The sequence below is a fragment of the Vanessa tameamea genome, chromosome 19, assembly GCF_037043105.1.
Source record: "Vanessa tameamea isolate UH-Manoa-2023 chromosome 19, ilVanTame1 primary haplotype, whole genome shotgun sequence".
In the NCBI taxonomy this organism is placed as follows: Eukaryota; Metazoa; Arthropoda; class Insecta; order Lepidoptera; family Nymphalidae; genus Vanessa; species Vanessa tameamea.
Genome location: NC_087327.1, coordinates 1,425,328 through 1,444,864, shown reverse-complemented (window position 1 = coordinate 1,444,864; position 19,537 = coordinate 1,425,328). Strand labels below are relative to the sequence as shown.

The 19,537-nt window shown below is 33.2% G+C and overlaps 2 protein-coding genes across 5 annotated transcripts in view; one reads left to right on the top strand and one right to left on the bottom strand.

Annotated features, from left to right (window-relative positions):
* LOC113397062 (neurexin 1) overlaps window positions 1-19,537 on the top strand; it is a 180,004-nt gene that overhangs the window by 4,647 nt on the left and 155,820 nt on the right. For all 4 annotated transcript variants that reach the window (XM_026635207.2, XM_026635206.2, XM_026635205.2 and 1 more), the window contains exons 2-3: window positions 12,838-13,236; window positions 14,031-14,164. In XM_026635207.2, coding sequence (XP_026490992.1) covers window positions 12,904-13,236; window positions 14,031-14,164 — 467 coding nt within the window. In that variant the 5' untranslated portion in view covers window positions 12,838-12,903. The remainder of the gene's footprint in view (window positions 1-12,837; window positions 13,237-14,030; window positions 14,165-19,537) is intronic.
* Window positions 1-19,537, bottom strand: part of LOC113397044 (probable methyltransferase-like protein 15 homolog) — a 141,950-nt gene that overhangs the window by 12,838 nt on the left and 109,575 nt on the right. The gene's annotated exons all lie outside the window — the stretch shown is intronic.

The window sequence follows — 19,537 nt, the reverse complement described above, 5'->3', positions numbered from 1 at the left end:
TATAAATCTACATAATATTTTACAAACAAAATTTTCCGTTATAGCTTTAAAACAAATTCTTGTTCAAAGATTCTTGATACTTGTTTTATAGGTTGTGTTGTATTTGACTCATTATTTTTATTTATTTATATCTATTTTTGTGATATAGATAGGTGGACGAGCGAATTGACCACCTGATGGTAAGTGGTCATCGCCACCCTTAGACAATGGCGCGGTAAGAAATATTAATTCTTACATCGCCAATGTGCTATCCACAGAACTAAGATGCACTTACACTGGCTCACTCACCATTCAAGCCGGTACACAACAATACTGCGTACTGCTGTTTAGCGGTTCAATATCTGATGAGGGGGTGGTACCTACTCGGAGCTTGTTCAAAACCCTACCATCAATTATTTATTTACCCTTCGACGGACGTTCGAAAAAAAAAAGAAAAATTAATCCGATTATAATTCGAAAAATGGTCAACATTTTACATCGTGAAAGTTTAAATTGTACAAATCTAGATGCAGTAAATTTATGGAAGTTCGAGAATTGCAGTAAAACGAATCGTAATGTATGTAAATGTACGTCTAAAAATCACGTAGCATTAACGATTTCACGATGCATTCTGCAAGAGATGATCTCTTTGAATGCTCCAGTTGATACCAACTGTGCCTGCGGGATGCGGTTCAGTACCATGTGCTTATGTATAATATAGACAATTTTTGCATTTAATAGCGAGATTATACATCAAGTTTTGACATATTTTTAGAAATAAAATTGTTTAATAATAATAATTTATATTGAGGGCAAAATTTTATATAGCTACTGTAATCTGGGCCGCTTAAAATGTTGGCAAGAATGTAAAATTTTCCTGTTATACGGCGATCCCGATTCCTTGGGCGAAAAATGAACTAGCCCTTTTGTACTGGTGGAGGCAATAACACGGGGTGCCATATGTTTTATAAAGATTTTTGCATCATCATGGGGTCCAAGTGTTTCAACCGCACTCCAAACTATGATATCATTTGTTTTTAATATATATGTTCTTAGATTTAAAGTAGGCAAAGGTTTCTTTACCTATTTTGGGTATTGATCATTTGCAATCGCTGTTCTGTTCAATTAAAGGTTGGTATGGTTTTTGTACCAATCATAAAAATGTGTATCATATTTTTATTTTAGAAATTTTCATAGAGCTATATCTGCCGTGGTCTGGAGCTGAGTGGAGCTTTCCATGCTCTTTTTCTAGAATTTCTTCCAAAATGCTATAATTGTGTACTTTAAAGATATAATGGAAGTGAAAAATTCGATATCATGTATTTTTCGTTTATCCATGTATTCATATTACTACGAGACAAATTCGGTTTACCACAAAGGAATTTTTAGCTTATACAACGAAACGCACGATATCCAATACAACATCGGTTATCAAGATTTTTATTTAATTTTGGAATATTATTATTTCAAACAGTACTTAACCTTAACTTTATTGTATACGAACAGTTTTTATATAAATAATAGTTTATGAATAACGCACATTGAGACACATTTAGGTATTAGAAATTGATATAAGCTATCGTTCGAAGGAATGTATTTAGTAGATAGTTAGACTAAGTTTTAGAATAGCGTCTCGTCAGACCTGTCTGGTATTTCCCGATAATGCAGGAATGTCCGCTCTTTAGTTTGTGGTTCGAAATGGGAATGCGGTAGAATTGTCAGTAGTCTCTAATGATTACAATATATACAGGGTTATTGGTAATCATTGGTTAGGTATGTATTAAATTTATTTGCGAGACATTCGAAGAGCGAATTTAAGTTTTGTTCGAATACGAATTTTTGCCAGCGTCTTTTGTGGTCATTTTGTTTCGGTTGTTTTGAAATAAGTTCCTAGTTGTTATACATTTTTGGAGAGCTGATAAAACGGTTATGTTTTTAAAATAATCTGCAGGACAAGTTTCATAACGATTTTTTTTGTTTTGAAGGCATTTTTGTGGAAAAAAAAGTTGAAATAATATCTTTTTCCGTCTCGTAATTATTTTTTTAATATTTACAAATAACCAGTGTTTATTCGTTTTTATAAATCAGAAGAAAAAAAATAGATTTAAATTGATACTTTTATTTAAATAAATTTTTGAAGTTGCATTTTTGACTTATTTTGAAAAAATCTAAAAAACGTGATAACTCAAAAATTGATCATTTTTGCATCATGCATATGGGGGTTAAAATTATCGCAAATAATCACCCCTATCACCTCCTCACGGGAATACATCGAATTACCAATAACCCTGTATAATACTACTAACATTATAAATGTGATAGTTGTCTGTTTGTTACAAAGCAATGCTCAAACCGTTGCTAGAATTGAAGTTTGTCATAGATGATGTTTTAGAATAGATCCGGAATAAGTAAAGTAAAGTAAATGGTCCACAGCTGGGCTAAGGCCTCTTCTTATTTCGAGGAGAACGTTTTGAGGTTATTCTATTTATATTATTCTATAGAGACACATGTGGCGGACTTTCATCGGACACATGCAACATGTACATAATCCTCACGATGTTTTCCTTCACCGTAGGACACGATAAAAACAATTAAGCATATTCGAATTGAGTGGTGCAAGCATGCAGCTCGTTTAGAAACGTTTTGTATAAAACTTTATATCAATAAATTATTAATAAAAAATGATCGAAAACTATATTAAAATTAAATGCTCCGTTGGGCTTTCGACATTTACATTTTCGTAGATATTTTATAAACTAACAATAATTACAATTATTCGAAATATTAAAGTGCACAAATCCGTGTGCAAACAAGGGTGATTTCTCTATCCCTTCATCCTCATAGAAATGGAAATCCGAATGATGTGAGTTTTCGTGTTGTACCAAAGGCTTTACTTGCTTTATGAAACTTCTTGACTAAAAAACTCGATAACCTTGAACCGCCCGACCAGGCCCTTAAACCCTGGATATCTGGATCTACAGCTTTCTAATACCTTTATACATATACATTTCTGTACGTATGTATGTAGCTAAACTCCTGCTAAACGGGATCGAACCCGATTTTTTTTTGGGTGGATGAATGGCTCACATTGGACCCAGTAAGTAGCAGTGCGATCGAGAAGTAGTCAGTATTAATTATTAAAGTAATTCTTATTTGAATTGGACGAAGTTAGGGCAATAATTATTGAAGAAGGAAAAATAATTTTAAATAAAATTCGAGCCCATTTAAATATTTTTCACTTCTAGACTTAATTCAACACTGTAACATTACGATTCAAAAGTGCTTTTATGAGCCCACTTTAAAAAGAAAATTTTGATTTTTGGTTTGATATATCTTTTTATTCAAATTTAAACGAGAACAAACATAAAGTATATCTCAAAAAAAAAAAAAACCAAATCAGTTCATAAATGACGGAGTTCTGACATATAATACAACCAAGTCGATAACCTCCTTTTTTTGAAGTCGGTTAAAAATATTATAGTGATTTGATCAATACCAGAATTATTTTTGTTGTCGTTGGTGAGTTCACGATGAACTCGAACGTATAGACTATTTTTTATAGTTTCTTCCATTGAACGACTAAAAAGGGTGTATTGTCTGTACAATGGAAGGGTGGGAATTATTCGCGGAACAATCACGAATAGCATTCCTCTAGAGGAACGCGCGGTATCTGCGCTTAACGTTGCGGCTGCAATTCTGCTTGTGACCTTAGAACAGCGAACCACGTGGAAACGGCATATGAGCATAGCATATGATCTAACACATTTATTGAATTTAATTTTTATAGAACAGAACAGTAAAGCTTTATTGTAGGTACACAAGTTCTATGAAGCAGTGGCGTAGCGCCGGGGGTGGCGCTGCGGAGGTATAATTTTTTTTAAAGAAATTAAATTTTTTACCTCATACGCTTAATAGTTAATTTTCAAAATAAAGTTTCACTTGTTCTCACCTAAATAAATCAAGTGAGTTCAAACTCGATAAGAAATTAACTGTCAAATTGTATTTAAATCAATAAATAAATAATATTTAAGACAAATGAACAACTTTCTCTCGACAGACACATTATACCGTAGATGGCAATTCTAAGTGTTTATTCTATGGTCGTTTTTTGTTAGTAAATAAATTTAAAGCTCGAATAATGCTACACTTTTATTTTGTTTTCAATATTATTTTTTGTTACAGAAAATTACAGAAAATATCGATTTTTTCGAGGAGTGTTGGTTCGTTTACATTTTTGTGATTATGTTAGTTGGAGAAAAATTGATAAGTACCACGTCGAGTATCCTTAATTGACATACTAAATAACTTATTTATCAATCACAAGTTTACCAATATTAAATCTTTGATTATTTATATATCAAGGTCTATATAAAAACGAGCCAAGTTTATTAAGTTGGTGTGCGTAACTGCTATCCTTGACACTCTCCCAACATTTTACTTCTCTAGTGTACGTCTAGTGTTGGTGACCAACCGTTGGCCAAATCTTTGAGAGTCTAAAGATATAAATAAACAAAGACTAAAATTACGATTACGAAAAAGCAGAAAAACTTTACAAAGCAATGTTCCTGGTTCGCCTTTCTCATCCAGTCCAGTGCGTCTTTGTACAATTTAATCTGATTTCTGACAGAACATTATTACAAATTCAGATACTTAATTTGATTTAAAAGTAAATATTTTTTTAATTTTCATGTAAGCTGTGCAGTTTAATTTATATCCGCTATGTTGGAATTAACATTACATCACAAAGTCTATAATAAGCGGGACTCTAACGCCTCATTTGTTAAACTATGATACGCACTCGTAGCTTAGGAGCTACACGGACGCAGAAATATACTAACATACATATAAGTCATATAACTATCCTCTTTATTCTACCATAGTCGAATAAAAAAAAAAAAATCAAATCTTTCGTACAAATTTAAAATTTTATTTGCTTTGACGTGATCCTATCAGTTCTGAATGTAGATTTTAATGAAAATCCAGAAAAAAAAAATTACGACAATTTAAAGGTATTCAAATAATGACATATAAATATTTTTTATATATTATAGTCATATAAGAAGGTTATATGTTGTTTTATTTATAAAAAATTAAATCCTAAAGGAACAAAGAGCTTGTGTGGAAATCCAATGGTTTGTTTTATCCTGATTAATTACGAACGAGATTAGACGATCTGTTTGTTTTGAAATGCCGTGTTCATCTCAAAGGGAAATGAAATGGAAGAATTACTTTTTACATAAAGCGAGCGCTAGCTCCTCTATTCTCGCTTTCATGTTGAAATGCTTTTAATAGAATGATTTTACTGTATTGATATTAATAAAAATATAAATTAATTTCATTAAATTCATGTAAGCTGCCCAATTGATCTTTAAATAATGGTTGTTTAGTTGAAAGGCAGATAAGCAAGGCTTTTCTATAATAAATTTTTAATATTTTTAATACCGTTTTTTAACATATTGATCAAGGTACGGAATAAATTTTCATGACATTTACATATGATCGGTGGAAATATAATTGTTAATTAGGATGTCCAGTTGCTGCCTTTGCCTATATTGTGTGAGAATTTTCAATGTCGATTTTACAAGTTTCTTGCCAGTTCTTACCGTTAGAAATATTTATACCGAAGCGATGGTAACTTTAACATTTAGCAATTTACAAGTGAAACTAGGACACGTTAGGAATGTGAAATCTACGGAGAAGAACAGACAAGAAATTTCCTAATCTAATTTATGCAATAATGTCTTTTTGTTTCGGAAGATAAATTAAATACGGTGTCTTAAATATTTGAAATGCTTTAATTAGCGATTGGGGATGCCGTAATTCTGAACGTGTCACGGTATCTCACGGTAATCGTTGAATTATTCCTGTGTGTAAAAAATATGTATAGCTTAGCTTATCTTGTAATATTAAACGAGTATTTATTGCATATATATATACGTACATTCATTTCGCTTATCTCAGAAATAGTTCTAACGATTTGGCTCAATTGTTTTTGATAATGTTTTTGTTTTTATACTATATTTATATATATATTTAATAAAAAAAAAAATTAACGAATTATTTATTACACCTAAACAAATTATGCCTTTTATTATATAAGTCGACGTTTATATGATTTTAACATCTTAACGGAATGATCCAATTACGATAGTTGTTTGATTTTTCAGTTCGTATGACAATAAAAAAATAGGTAAAAAAAACTAACACCGGACTAAAGAAAAAAATCGCCTAGAAAAGTACGATTACTTATGTATATACCTGTCTATGTGTTTAATATATATATAGATATTGTAATTTCAGTAGTTCGGGATGGCAAAATAAAATTATGTTTTACAATGATGCTCCAATCTCTCTATATTTCTTTACAATCCCTCACAATCATCCAATTGTTTTCCTTATGACAGCTCAATCATTTTTAAAATAATAAATAGTGTTACATGCCAGTATTAAATGTTATTCCATATAAAATAATATTAACTAAAGTTGTAGAAATTATTGATCAATTAATTACAATAATAATTGTATATGTTTATAATATGTGATATTATTAATGATATAATTAATTATGATATCCTATGACGTAGCACCGTATTGGAGGCTAGAGCTAGTCTCTAACAATACATATATATAACATAACATCCAATAGTTGGTAGTAGATTTATAATAGGGTATATTAGATATGGCTTATAAAAGACCATAAATACGTACATAGTATGGTGAAATTATGCAATTATGGTTTGCCATCAAAAAACAAAGTTCTAATTATAATAGAATTTAACTCCAATAATAAGTCAATATTTTTAATTCGTATGTTGTTAAGATATAAAACGAAATAAAATTCCACTGTTAAGAGTTTATTTGGTATTTGTTATTTTTATTTATGAACACCATTTGCAAGATTTTCATCCGACACAAACAAGTTGCTCATGACGTTTACTAAACACCTACTTTCCCTTATAAAAATTGTTGCTTGCCTGGACTCGAATCCGCAACCTTCCATTAAGATTCAAACTTACACAGATGAGTTTATAATTTACTAACGTATAAGCATATTACTAACAAACTTTTAGTATTTTTAATAAATACATTTTCCGTTCTATCATAAGCACCACTAGTGATGAATATCTTAATCGATTGATATTTTTTAAGCGTATCAAACTTTCAATTTAATATTTTATATCTATAGCTTTAGTTTTATGAAGATCTTCTCCCTAGAGTTTTTATTCGACGTCTTTTTTTAGAGATGACGCAAACAAATCTTGAGAAAAGGTTTTAAAGAAACTCAACTTGTAGTTTTTCTTAGTTTTAACGAAGTCGTACAAACGAGGTACCCGGGTGTATTATTTTACTATGAATAAAAAATAATTTTATTCTATAACTATCATTATGACGGACAAAGGCTTGTTCAGATATTAAAGAGAAGGCTTGGAGTCCAATCCACCATCCTGTGAATTTCAGAAAAACAATATGTACTTTAAAAAAGTATTCAGATCCCATGAGGATCTTAATAGATCTAACAGTCCAAACAGGTTAGCAGTTTTCGAGTAATCAATGAGCGTAAATATATAAAATGTATGTACGTATATGTTTGTAGTAATTATAAAGATTTTAAGCAGAAGAACAGTTATATAAACAAAAAAAGATGCGTGTAGTCATGTTCTTTAATAAGTTCTAGAAGAAGTAGAACCTCGTTTGTACGACGTCATTAAAAATAGTTTTTAATTGCACGGAAATAATTTATTACAATAAAATGTTAAAAATTTACTCATTAGAATTATAACAATTATTATAATAAATTACTAACAAATAAATTACAATTAAAACTCGCTCGTACATTTAAATTTGAAATAAAATAAACATTGTAAAAAGGTGTGAAGTTGTCTATTTCGAGTCACTTGATACAATTGAACATCGCCAATGCGGTAGTTACCGGAATGAAGATAATATGTGCCTTGCGTCTCTAGTGTCTCTTATTTTATAATTTCACGAAAACCGCTACAAAACCGTTTTTTTTTACTTTTATGATTCAAGTAGATGAATACAAAATAAATTTAAAAGTATTTCCTAATTTTAAAATAGCTTACTGATAGCTAAGGCTTATTACCTTGGTTTAGTACATGATTATAACGCAATCGTAATTTTTTAAACTGCATATTCGCTATTACTCTTAAAACAAGTACCACGCCGTACACTCAATGAATCACAAAGATTAGGTGCCCCTGGAAATCAGGTATATATTTATAAACACCGTTCTCACCCGAATGTAGCTTCTTAGCTGGTTGCATGCAGCATTTTAGATAAAATATACGTGACTTATTATGAAGAAAATCCCATTATATTACTGATATTATACATAGTATTCAGCAGATTTTACAATTTTTAAAACGTGTTTTTTCAATTTGATTGTATTTTATTCAGTATATTATTTCTTCAATATTTTTTTAACACAAGAATGTTACCTAAATTGCATAGCTTGGATGCGATAAAACCGTCTTCAAGTTAATTCCAGGCCATTGATTCTTTCAGCTTATACCATATCTACGGGCCCCTTTATGTTCGACCGTGAGAATGGAACACATTTTGCGATAGTGCGCAAAAAATAGCCTATCCGTTACGGATACGGATTGCTCCGATCGTTTGCGATTCAATTTCTATAGAGATATCGTTACATTTTCTGTATTTTGTAACAAATTGTATGACAAAGCGAGGACGTACTCGCACATATGAATATTTCATCCTATAATATTTCACCCCACACACACTTATGAAAAGGTATTATATTTGAAGGTGTAGTTTATTGGTCCCTTGATTAATTTATTTCATGACTCCCTTCTTGGTTAAGTCGATCGATCTCAAGGTTCTTGGTTCCAGGTAGGGTCTTTAAAAAAGGTATTTCATTTTTTTATCAATTCTCCGTATCAGCCTGTATTCAGGAAGATATCAGTGATGCAATCTCATGCCTCGGAAAGCAATTAAAGCCGACGCAATAAAATTCCTGCTCTTTAACTCTTTCGTGTTGTATTTGGTGGTCTCCTTTGAGTCCACTACGTGACCGAAATCAAGTAGGAGGGCATTTTCATCATTATTTGTTTCAATATGGTATCGCCAGTGGAAAGGAAGAAAAGCTTAAGCGCCAAAATAGTACCATTGAAACATAAGGTTTAAAATTTTTACTTTAAATCTCATTTTACAATTTTGGTTTACATATATATTTAAACTAAATAGATAGATAGATTAGTCCGTATAACTATACTATGTCTTCAACTTTATAACGTATAGATAGATTTAAATAAGACGTAGTAAAAACTTTAATTTAACTGCTAATTTAACAATAATGTTTAACCTACTTCTATATAAAATAAACAGGTTGAGCAAAACTTTTTTAATAGCAACGAAATTTACGACGTAAGAAATAAAATTATTAAATTTATCATTATAAGAAGCCAGCACGAATAATAACATTGTGATTAATGATTTAAGAGCTTTTAAGAGCCTACTTGACTAAAGATTTTTGATTTTGTTAATTAATTCTTCTGAACTAACTCCTGACCTAAAACAAGAGTTTATTAAAGATACCTTTTTCTTATTATTTTTTAATACAAAGTATGAACGTATCGTATTTTGTTTAAACATTTATTGGATATAAGATCTTTTGCTAAATTAATATAATTTTTTTCCTGTTATTTTATTTCAATTTCACTAATAATAAAAAGAGTAACTACTGAGTCTTGTCGGCTCGGTAAAATCTACAGTCCAAACCGCTCGTAGTTTTACATTAAAAATCTTAAGAAATTATGTAAAAGTTTATTTGAATAATAAAGTATATTTTGATTTCAACAAACAGGGCTGTTTGAGGTACTACACTCGTAGTTTGGAGGTCTAGGTTAATTAAAACTAAAATTGTACTTTTGTTTATGGAAAATTTACAATTATTTTATTTATTTATTTTTGTCTTATTCATATACCGTAGGCTGTTTGGAAAATCGGCCACCTGATGGTAAGTGGTCACCATTGCCCATAGACAGTACTGTAAGAAAAAAATAATCGTTCTTCATACTACTAATAGACTTGGGTTCTAAGATGTTATGTTCCTCATGCCTGTACTTACACTAGCTCACACATTCTTCAACAACCACCAGAAGACAACAATTGTATATATTGCTGTTTGCTGATAGAATATATACAAAGCCCTACCACCAAGTTTGAAAATTATTTCTATGTCATACCTCTGACTAGATTACACGAACCCCTTTCACAAGTGAACTATAAAATTCAAATAATACGATAAGACAATTGAATTGAATTCCTAAATATTTCTGCAACAAGAAATTTAAATACAAATAACTCGTCGAAAGAGACGAACCGTCGCTTATTTTGAATGGGTAAAATCTGTACGTGAATTTGACGAAGAACGATCGGTAAAAAACTTTCAGTAGGCAGTGAAACGGTGCCAACTTCCTTTTACCTACAGTTTTATCTCTCACTGCAAAATTTTCCGAAGTGGATGCAATGTTCTCTGAAACTTGGTAGATTTATAATGAACAGTTGCAGATAAGTGAGCTGAATAAATGTTTGGCGTTGAACTGTTATTGAGTTTTGATTGAGCAATTAGTTTTATATTTTTGATATTTGTACAACGTTTGATATGAAAGCTGGCAGTAAGTGTTAGTTTCAATACAGTGCCTGCCAAAGCGGACTAATTGTCAGAAATGATCCCAATCACAGACGATCGTTTTTTCTTTACAGCTAGTGTAAAGGAAACCGACAATTAAATAACCCAGCAATTGACTAACTAAGTAGATTCTGTAATTTATGTCCCTCTAACGTTATTTACGTTTCATATTATTTATGTACAATTATGTTCTATTCATTATTACGTATGTATACATTTTATAAGTCTCAGTGGTTTAGTCGTGATGTTGTATCAAACATACATACAGAGTTACTTTTTCATTTATAACATTTGACTGATATAAATCTGATTACTAAAACCGTGGCATATTAAGTGGAAATAACGTAATAGCTTATAAACCGTCTAGTGATGTGAAAGAAGAAGTTTTTTGATGTCCTGTCTCCTTGGGTTATTTTCGTCCCCACTTTACGTACAAGCTTTAATCTCGGAGACATAAAAAGAATATTAGTTATCCTTAATAAGAGGTATTATTATTAATCTTCTAATATAAATCGTCGGGGCCGTGCCATCCATGGTGACTAACGTATGTCTTTTGTATTTGTATGTATAATGTTTCTCTCACAATTATACCGAAAAATTGGAACCGCTAAAATGTAGTGAGTTAGATTTAATGTATAATTTAATTGTTGAACTATGTACAAGTCTGTCTAGGTACCATCCGATTCAGTAGAATAATTATTCCACTATGACAGTACTCATAACAATTTATTATAAGCAAGTCCATTTACCAATAGCTAAATTCTCTTAAGAAGGTTTGGAGCTTATTGCACGATGCTCAAATACTGGTTGATGGGCAAATATTATATATTTCTTTTGTATAATAATTTATCTTCGAGTGGTAGAACGAATATCGAACAGTTCCCAATATATATTACAATTGGAATTTCTAGAAGAATACCGAATAGTAGAACTTATATGGTTTATTGCAAGACAAAATGATTTATAGAATAGGAATGTGGTCGCTCATATTTTATTAGAATGGGGATAAAATTATCATATATTTACAAAGTTTTCTAAACTTTGCTTCTGCATGAACTGAATTTTTACTCGACTGTTGGACTTATTTTAATAAACGAATTGAATGTCCACACTGTTCCCTCAGAAGTTTAATATTTGTGACAGTTGCTATATTGCAAATACAAACCACTTATGACCTTTAGTTAAATTCTTGGGTTCTGAAATGTACTTATTCGTATACGACCTTTTTGAATTTTGATATAATATTATCATCTTCTTATGCAATTTGCTTGCGAACGGTTTTCCTCATTCATTCATATCTTTTCTAGTTAAGACTTTAGTAGATCCTTTGGGCATGTCATCTTTTATACATATAACATATATGCTTTTGTATCAAATATCTTTTGTTCCCTATCTACAGTTCCTTGGAACTTTGGTCCTCTGTTAGATGAGACTATTCCTTAGTCTCGTGGTCTATGCCGCCCTAGTTTCTCGTACGTATCGGCAGTTGTTTTGTTCGTTGAAGAGGCTTTTACCTGAGAATCACTTCTGCCAAGAAACATTTGTTGGCAACTGATAGAACAAGTCAGATCTCGACTTCTTAAAATTTTGCTTGAATACGCGCTAATGGCACGAACATTTACTGCCAATGATCTCTTTGAATTAGTGAAGTGGCTACGTGACTTGTATACTCCATGATTAATTGGTGAAGTTTAAAAATAAATATATTCTGATTAAAATTCGAAATATATTTCAGATTAACTTTGAAACAGTTTGAAATTGAATGTGTGTGTGTGTAAGTTTATTTACGAGTGAGCTGTAATAATAATGGTTTGAAATTAACTCTTTCAAAATACGATTACAATGGCATAACTTCAAGTGCCATTGATTATAATGATTACCAGCATTTCGAATAATTATTGCTAATAAGAAGTACTTAAATGACTAAGTTTTTGTTATTTGATTTCCTTTTTTAATTTATATTTAAAATAAAGAATTTCTTAACCAATTCATATAATGGAGATATTTTTTTAAGGCGATATCAATATACAATTATGGAATTATAATTTTTTAATTATAATTCTGGATATAAGAACTAAAATAAAAAAAAAAAATATAGAACCTAATATCTAACCGTATCTAGCTAATGTTTTATAAGAAATCGAATATGTGTTATCTGGAGTATTAACGTTATAATTTTGTTCCAGGCACCCAAGAAATGAAACGTAAAAGGTCGCTTACGGGCGTCGCTTGGTGACGTACAGCCGCTAGCTATGACCGCGGTACACGTCAGAACGATGCGTTACATACTATTTTGTCTCCTGTCCCTCTCGCTGAACAGGAATCTCGCGTTCGTCCTCGACAAACAGAACCCTTACTCACAATTCCGCAAATGGAACGCCGGATTAAATGGCACGTTGGAACTTGAGTTCAAAACTGATGTTCCGAACGGTTTACTTTTGTATACGGACGATGGTGGTACTTACGACTTTTTTGAGTTGAAATTAGTGAATGGTGCGTTAAGGTTGAGGTATAACTTGGGCGGAGGAGCACAGATTATAACGGTGGGAAGCAATTTAAACGATGGCCACTGGCACAAAGTTCAGGTGAGTTCTCTAATTTATTTAAGCGATAAGTTTCGTTTGTGTCAGCTTTATGAACTCTTACATAAATTTCTGGATTATATTAATATTCAATAGGTAGTGATATCTTTTGGAACATATTTTTATTAAATATACTTTTTCTTAAAATGATTTTTTATCTTTAATGTTTTTAAAGTTGAGTATATGACTGTCTGTGTTTAAGGATAGACGATGGTACTCAACTCTTTAGTAGTGAGGATAAATGATTCTATGTTTAAGAAGAACAAAACTTAAAACCACAATTGAACTTTTAGTGTCCTAGTTCTTCGACTGTTTTGTATTGCCCTTAAAACGTTTCATTGAGATTTTTAAATTTTTACCCAGTAGGGCTAACGGAGGAAGAGGAATTTAAGTTGAAACAAAAAGAAATAATACCAACTTTGGTGGCATTTTTTTCTGTAATCACATAAATGGTTATTGCGACAAATTAGACCTATTTTATAAATTGTCAATGCGTTATCAACTATTAAACTAAGTTAACTTTTATGCTTATTTTAATTTCATTGGGCTGGGCCTTAAATAAAAAGAAGGATCAACGGAATAAAGAAAAATAATAGCTTGTAATTATTTACGGATGGTTCTACAACGAGTGGTCATACCGATACTATCACGTGATCGATGCACAAAGCAAAAAGTAACGATATACGTATATAAAGTACATTGCTCATTAGCTCATAAACAGTTTCCGATTTTATTCGATAATATTTGACTAAATTAAGTCATTGTTTATAATAATCAAAAATAATTTCTTCCGTTAGGTGGCGCGGCGTGATGAACACACTTCGTTATCTGTGGACGGCATAATACAGAGCAAAACGTCGCGAGGCAAGGAGTTTGCATTTGGGAAATTCAACACTAACTCCGATGTCTTTGTCGGCGGGATACCACCATCGTGAGTACATTTGCCATAATATACGTATATATTTTTCAGGCGTTGTTATTTATTTTAATAATTGCTTCCTGATCGTTTTTAGTGTCATTCGATGACGTCAAATGAATTGTTTTGTTGATATTTTAATATTTTATTAAACTTGAATACTATATTCAGCCAAGATGGATTTTATCGGGCTTACCTTTGATTATTATTATTATTAATAGACAATACTAACTGACATAAAGTAATATTGTTTATACAGGAAATAATTTTATCCAATTAATTAGGTTTCGACTCTGCTGATTATTATCAAGAAATAAACATATGTTTAACATTGCTAAAAGAAATATTCTTTCAGAATTTTATGAATATTCTAAATGAAAATTTATTAACCATCAAAAGAGTTTAATATTTTTTAAAGGTAATAATATTTTATAAAGCATAAGCATTTAAAATGTTTCGTCGTTTTAATATTTTTTAAAGTTTTATATAATCTTTTTGCTCTTATTAATGTTAATTTAAACAGTCTACCTCTAAATAACTCCAGGCTGAAAGTTTATTTTGGTCTCGACCCGACGAATTAAAATGCCATGCAAAGCCATTTAGTGCAGAATCGTAAGGAATTCCTGAAATTCCGTCCGAGTTTCTTCTTGTGTAATATTTATTTTGGATTCGCTTTGTTTAAATACGGTCGAGATTTTGTGAACTTTCTTTCATATGAATAATATTTTATACAATTCATCATTAAGATTTATAAAAGTGGATTAACAGCTGCTGCAATAAGGCTTCCCTTTTGAGGATAATGTTCAAAATTTAAGCTGTTCCAAAGGAAAGGGCGGAAACAACGTTGGAAGATTTTCTTCAAATTTTAAATATAAGATTTTAATCACATATTATGGATATACAGAGCACATCTTTAGACAGCCAAATTGGGACCACTTAGGTCTGAACATTGATGGAGCTCGCCTAAACTACCTAAGATTTGCCGATGACCTGGTGCTTCTTCAAGAAGAAGAAAAGAAGAAGCACGAACATTCCCATTACTTGTATACTATATAGTTGAGCATATAAGCGCTCTGGTAATGCGAAAGTTATGAATTTGGTACTGACTCCTTAAGTGACTATCATACTTATTATTAGAACAAATTTTACCGTTAGTTGGAGAAGTATAAGTATACATTAGTATATTTTAAACAGGCATTGTAGTTAAACAGAGAATACTTTGTTAGCTTGAAGAAAGTTTATGAGAACGGATTTCTAGGAAAATTGGATAAAATCCAAGATGGCTGATGATGAGCTGAAGACGTCCGTGCCAGCAATACTATGGATTTCATGTACATTACCAGTCTGGGATGAAGGAAACATTACTGTATGTGTGGTATTATTTTCTGCCACATTTATATATATAACGAACTCGCAGGGAACCAGCTCAAACAAACCTTTAACATTTCAGAATACGAGGCTGTCCAGCGGTATATCGTGGTTGGTTGTTTGTGTTTAATATATAGTGTTAATATCCCATTAGTGAACGTGAAAATGAGATAAAACAGTATGAGTAATAGTACATATCTTGTTATATGAAGATAATAACACACAGAGTTACTATAAATGTTTTATTCGTTTTACTAATGCAATGCCAAGAGCGCATTGTCCTTTTAGAGATAAAAGTGATGATGTGACTCAATCCTAGCTTCTATTATATATATATATATGTTGTTTTTATTTTATGTAGGTCGGAGACCTGGCCAGTTCATGGCAATTGGTCATCACTACCTATAGAGATAAGCACTGTTGGGTACTGTTAGAAATATTAATCGATCCTCAGTGCCAATATCCTATCAACCTTGGGAACTAAGATGTTAAAACTCTTGTGTCTGTAGTTATACTGACTCACAAACCCTTCAAACCAGATCAGCGTTGTTGCTGACTCTGTCGCCGATGTGGTACTTCAGGGTATGGAACTGTTCATTCCGTATTCTGCAGTCCCCATCGGTGGCAAGTCCCAGCCCTGGTTTGGTCGTTTCTGCAAAACGGCTTCACGCCGAAAATGGGAATGCTACCAAAACTGGGCTTACGCATCGGCGTCTCGTGATGTAAATACCAGCGCATTCAGAAAGGAATATAACTCTGCCTCTAGATTCTTCAAAAACGTGATTGCTAAGCCGAAGACGGAGTACATTAGCAGAATTAGCGAGAGACTGGTGAGCCTCCCTTCAGGAACACGTGCGTTCTGGTCTCTCGCTAAGGCTGTCTTAGGGAATTTCTGTCAGCCCTCTTTTCTATCTTTGCACAGAGACGGTGAATCATTGGCCCATACAGCGAAGGAGAAAGCTGATCTTTTAGGCTCTCTCTTCGCGGCGACCTCGACTCTGGATGACCGAGCAAAGTCACCACCAACAATCCCGCGGTGTGATACCACGATGCCGGAGGTTAAATTCCGGCAAAGTGCAGTTCGTAAAGCACTTCTTTCCTTGGATATTCATAAGTCGAGTGGATCCGATGGCATCCCTCCAATCGTGCTACGGACTTGTGCTCCCGAGTTGACGCCGGTCTTAATGCGTCTTTTCCGGCAATCCTATGCATTCGGCGTCGTCCCGAACTCCTGGAAGACTGCTTTGGTGCATCCGATCCCTAAAAAGGGCAACCGCTCAGACCCGTCAAATTATAGGCCTATAGCCATCACCTCCTTGTTCTCCAAGGTAATGGAGTCCATTATAAACTGCCAGCTCCTGCGGTACCTAGAAGAGTACCAGCTGATTAGCGACCGCCAGTACGGTTTCCGTCGGGGTCGCTCAGCCGATCATCTTCTAGTTTACCTTACTCATAGATGGGCGGTTGCAGTTGAGAGCAAGGGGGTGGCATTAGCAGCCAGTCTGGACATAGCGAAGGCCTTCGATCGCGTGTGGCACAGCTAGTATCGGAATACTTGGCATCGATATTTCGAGCCTCGTTCAGTTCCGCGGTCAATTGGAAGGCAAAGCCAAATTGGCATCAAAAAAGCTCGGTGTGCTCAGCAAGGCAAGACCGTATTTCACGTCGGCCCATCGTCTAAGACTATAAAATTCGGCCTCATATGGAATACTGCTCTCACCTCTGGGCGGGTGCTCCCCAGTACCAGCTCCTTCCATTTGACCATATCCAACGTAGAGCGGCTCGAATTATCGACGATCAAGCCCTTTCCGATCTGCTTGATCCTTTAGCTTTGCGTAGAGATGTTGGGTCGCTCTGCATCTTCTACAGAATTTATCATGGGGAATGTTCCGAGGAATTGTTCGGAATAATCCCGGCTGCTGAATTTCACCTTCGGACATCTCGTCAAAATTCCAAATATCACCCGCACCACCTAGATGTCCGAAAATCCACAACAGCGCGATTTTTAAGACATTTTCTGCCTCGCACAACCTCTCTATGGAACCAGCTTTCGACGGCGGTTTTTCCGACCCTATACGACTTGGGAACCTTCAAGAAGAGAGCGTACTCCTTCCCGAAAGGCCGGCAACGCACCTGCAAGCCCCCTGGTGTTGCAGATGTCCATGGGCGGTGGTAGTCACTTTCTATCAGGGGAGCCTCCTGCTCGTTTGCCACCTCTAATATAAAAAAAACATCAATAATACGTAAATTTTGCTGTTTGTCACTGAAATACCTAGTGGGTGGTATTTACCCAGATGAGCTGGTACAAAGCCCTACCACTACGTGAATCTATAAACACAAATATATCTTAAATTATAGATAAAAATATCTGACCCAATTTTTTGTTTAGCGGGTTAGTAAAATTTGTTTAGTTAAACAGTAGTTTCCCTCTTTCACTCATTATTGATTTGACATTCGAAGGAAGAAGACAGTATTATTTAACTGATTATCTCCTAAACACTATATATTATAAGACTTTTTACAACATCTGTATAATTTACTACTAAAGATGTTTGGTCTTGTCTCCGGTCTCAGACGGTAAATACGGCTCGGTGTCCGAAATAAATCACGTCTGACGGTTACCAGCCTGATTACGTTATTGTGGAGAATTTGCGGCAATTAAGACGAAGTTAAATCAACACCGACTTAATTGGACAGAGCCAGCTCGTTGTAAACTTAATGCTATAAGATAATTCAGCATCAGGATTCTTGGGACAACCTCAAGTTTTTGATATCTTTAATTTTCAAATGTTACTTAATACGAAAGTTATTCTTAAGATTTTAATACGGTCAGAGTGAGTATTATGGTGGGTTTCCATTAAAGTTGTTTGCAATTTTTAAGAATGTACAATAATTACACAATATCGTAACGTAAATTCGCTGGTTATATGAGGTAATTATAGAAACTATTACCACAAACGCGTGTTGATAACACAAACCGCTAATTTTTATTTTGTGAAGACCTTTTAGCTTACTAATAATTATGTCAGCAACCAGCGGAAATCTTAAAGTGAAACTTTCTTTATTTAATAGTAATTAGATTTTGATAAATAAAATTCTTCAAGATTTGTTTAGGTAAGATATGATTTACTTTCATATCTAATTTATTTTTATATCAAATAATTTTAAAATCGCCTTTACCACCAAAGTAAGGTAGGTTTTTGTGAAAGCCTTACTGGGTAGGTCCCACTCACTAGTCATATATCATACCGCCAGGCAGCAATACTTAGTATTATCGTGTTCAGGTTTAAAGGGTGAGTGGGCCAGTGTAACTAAAGACACAAGATCATCACATCTTAGTTTGCATCATTCATCATGGATGATTAAATTATTTTACGGTTCCAATGTCCATGGACTGTGGTGACCACTTACCATCAGGTGGCCCAATTGCAAGTACACCAACCTATGCCATGAAAAAGAAGAGCGACTTATAACAATAGAAGCAATTTTCGACAAGATACATAACATGTTAGATACCAAGGTTGGAAGAGCATGGGTGATGTAAGGCATGGTGAATATTTCCTATAGCACTAATGTCTATAGACAGTGGCGATCGCTTACCATCGCGTGGCCCCTTTGCCCGTCCGTCAACTTATATCATAAAAGATAAACAAACGACTTTCAAAGTAGGTTACACTTTTCTGTTTGCTGAGTATGATTGTGAATTTCATTTCGATCGCATAAAACGATCCGTTGTGACCGTTTCAATAAACATTGACAGAAAGCCTTCTTAAAGTCGCAGACTCGCAATTCATTGATTATCGGCTTAGCCCTCGTGCGATTCCTTCAAAGGGCCCAAAGGAAATTGATTAAATACCCACTAGACACCGATACCGATTAATGAAGCTGCACAAATTCTATGTAATTAATATGGATTTCACGTAGAGTTGTGCTCAGCTGATCTGGTATTAGTATCACGTGTCGTTTCTTTTGTCTTCTCATTTTATCATTTATTTCGGTTTTACTTAAATTTGAAGAAGG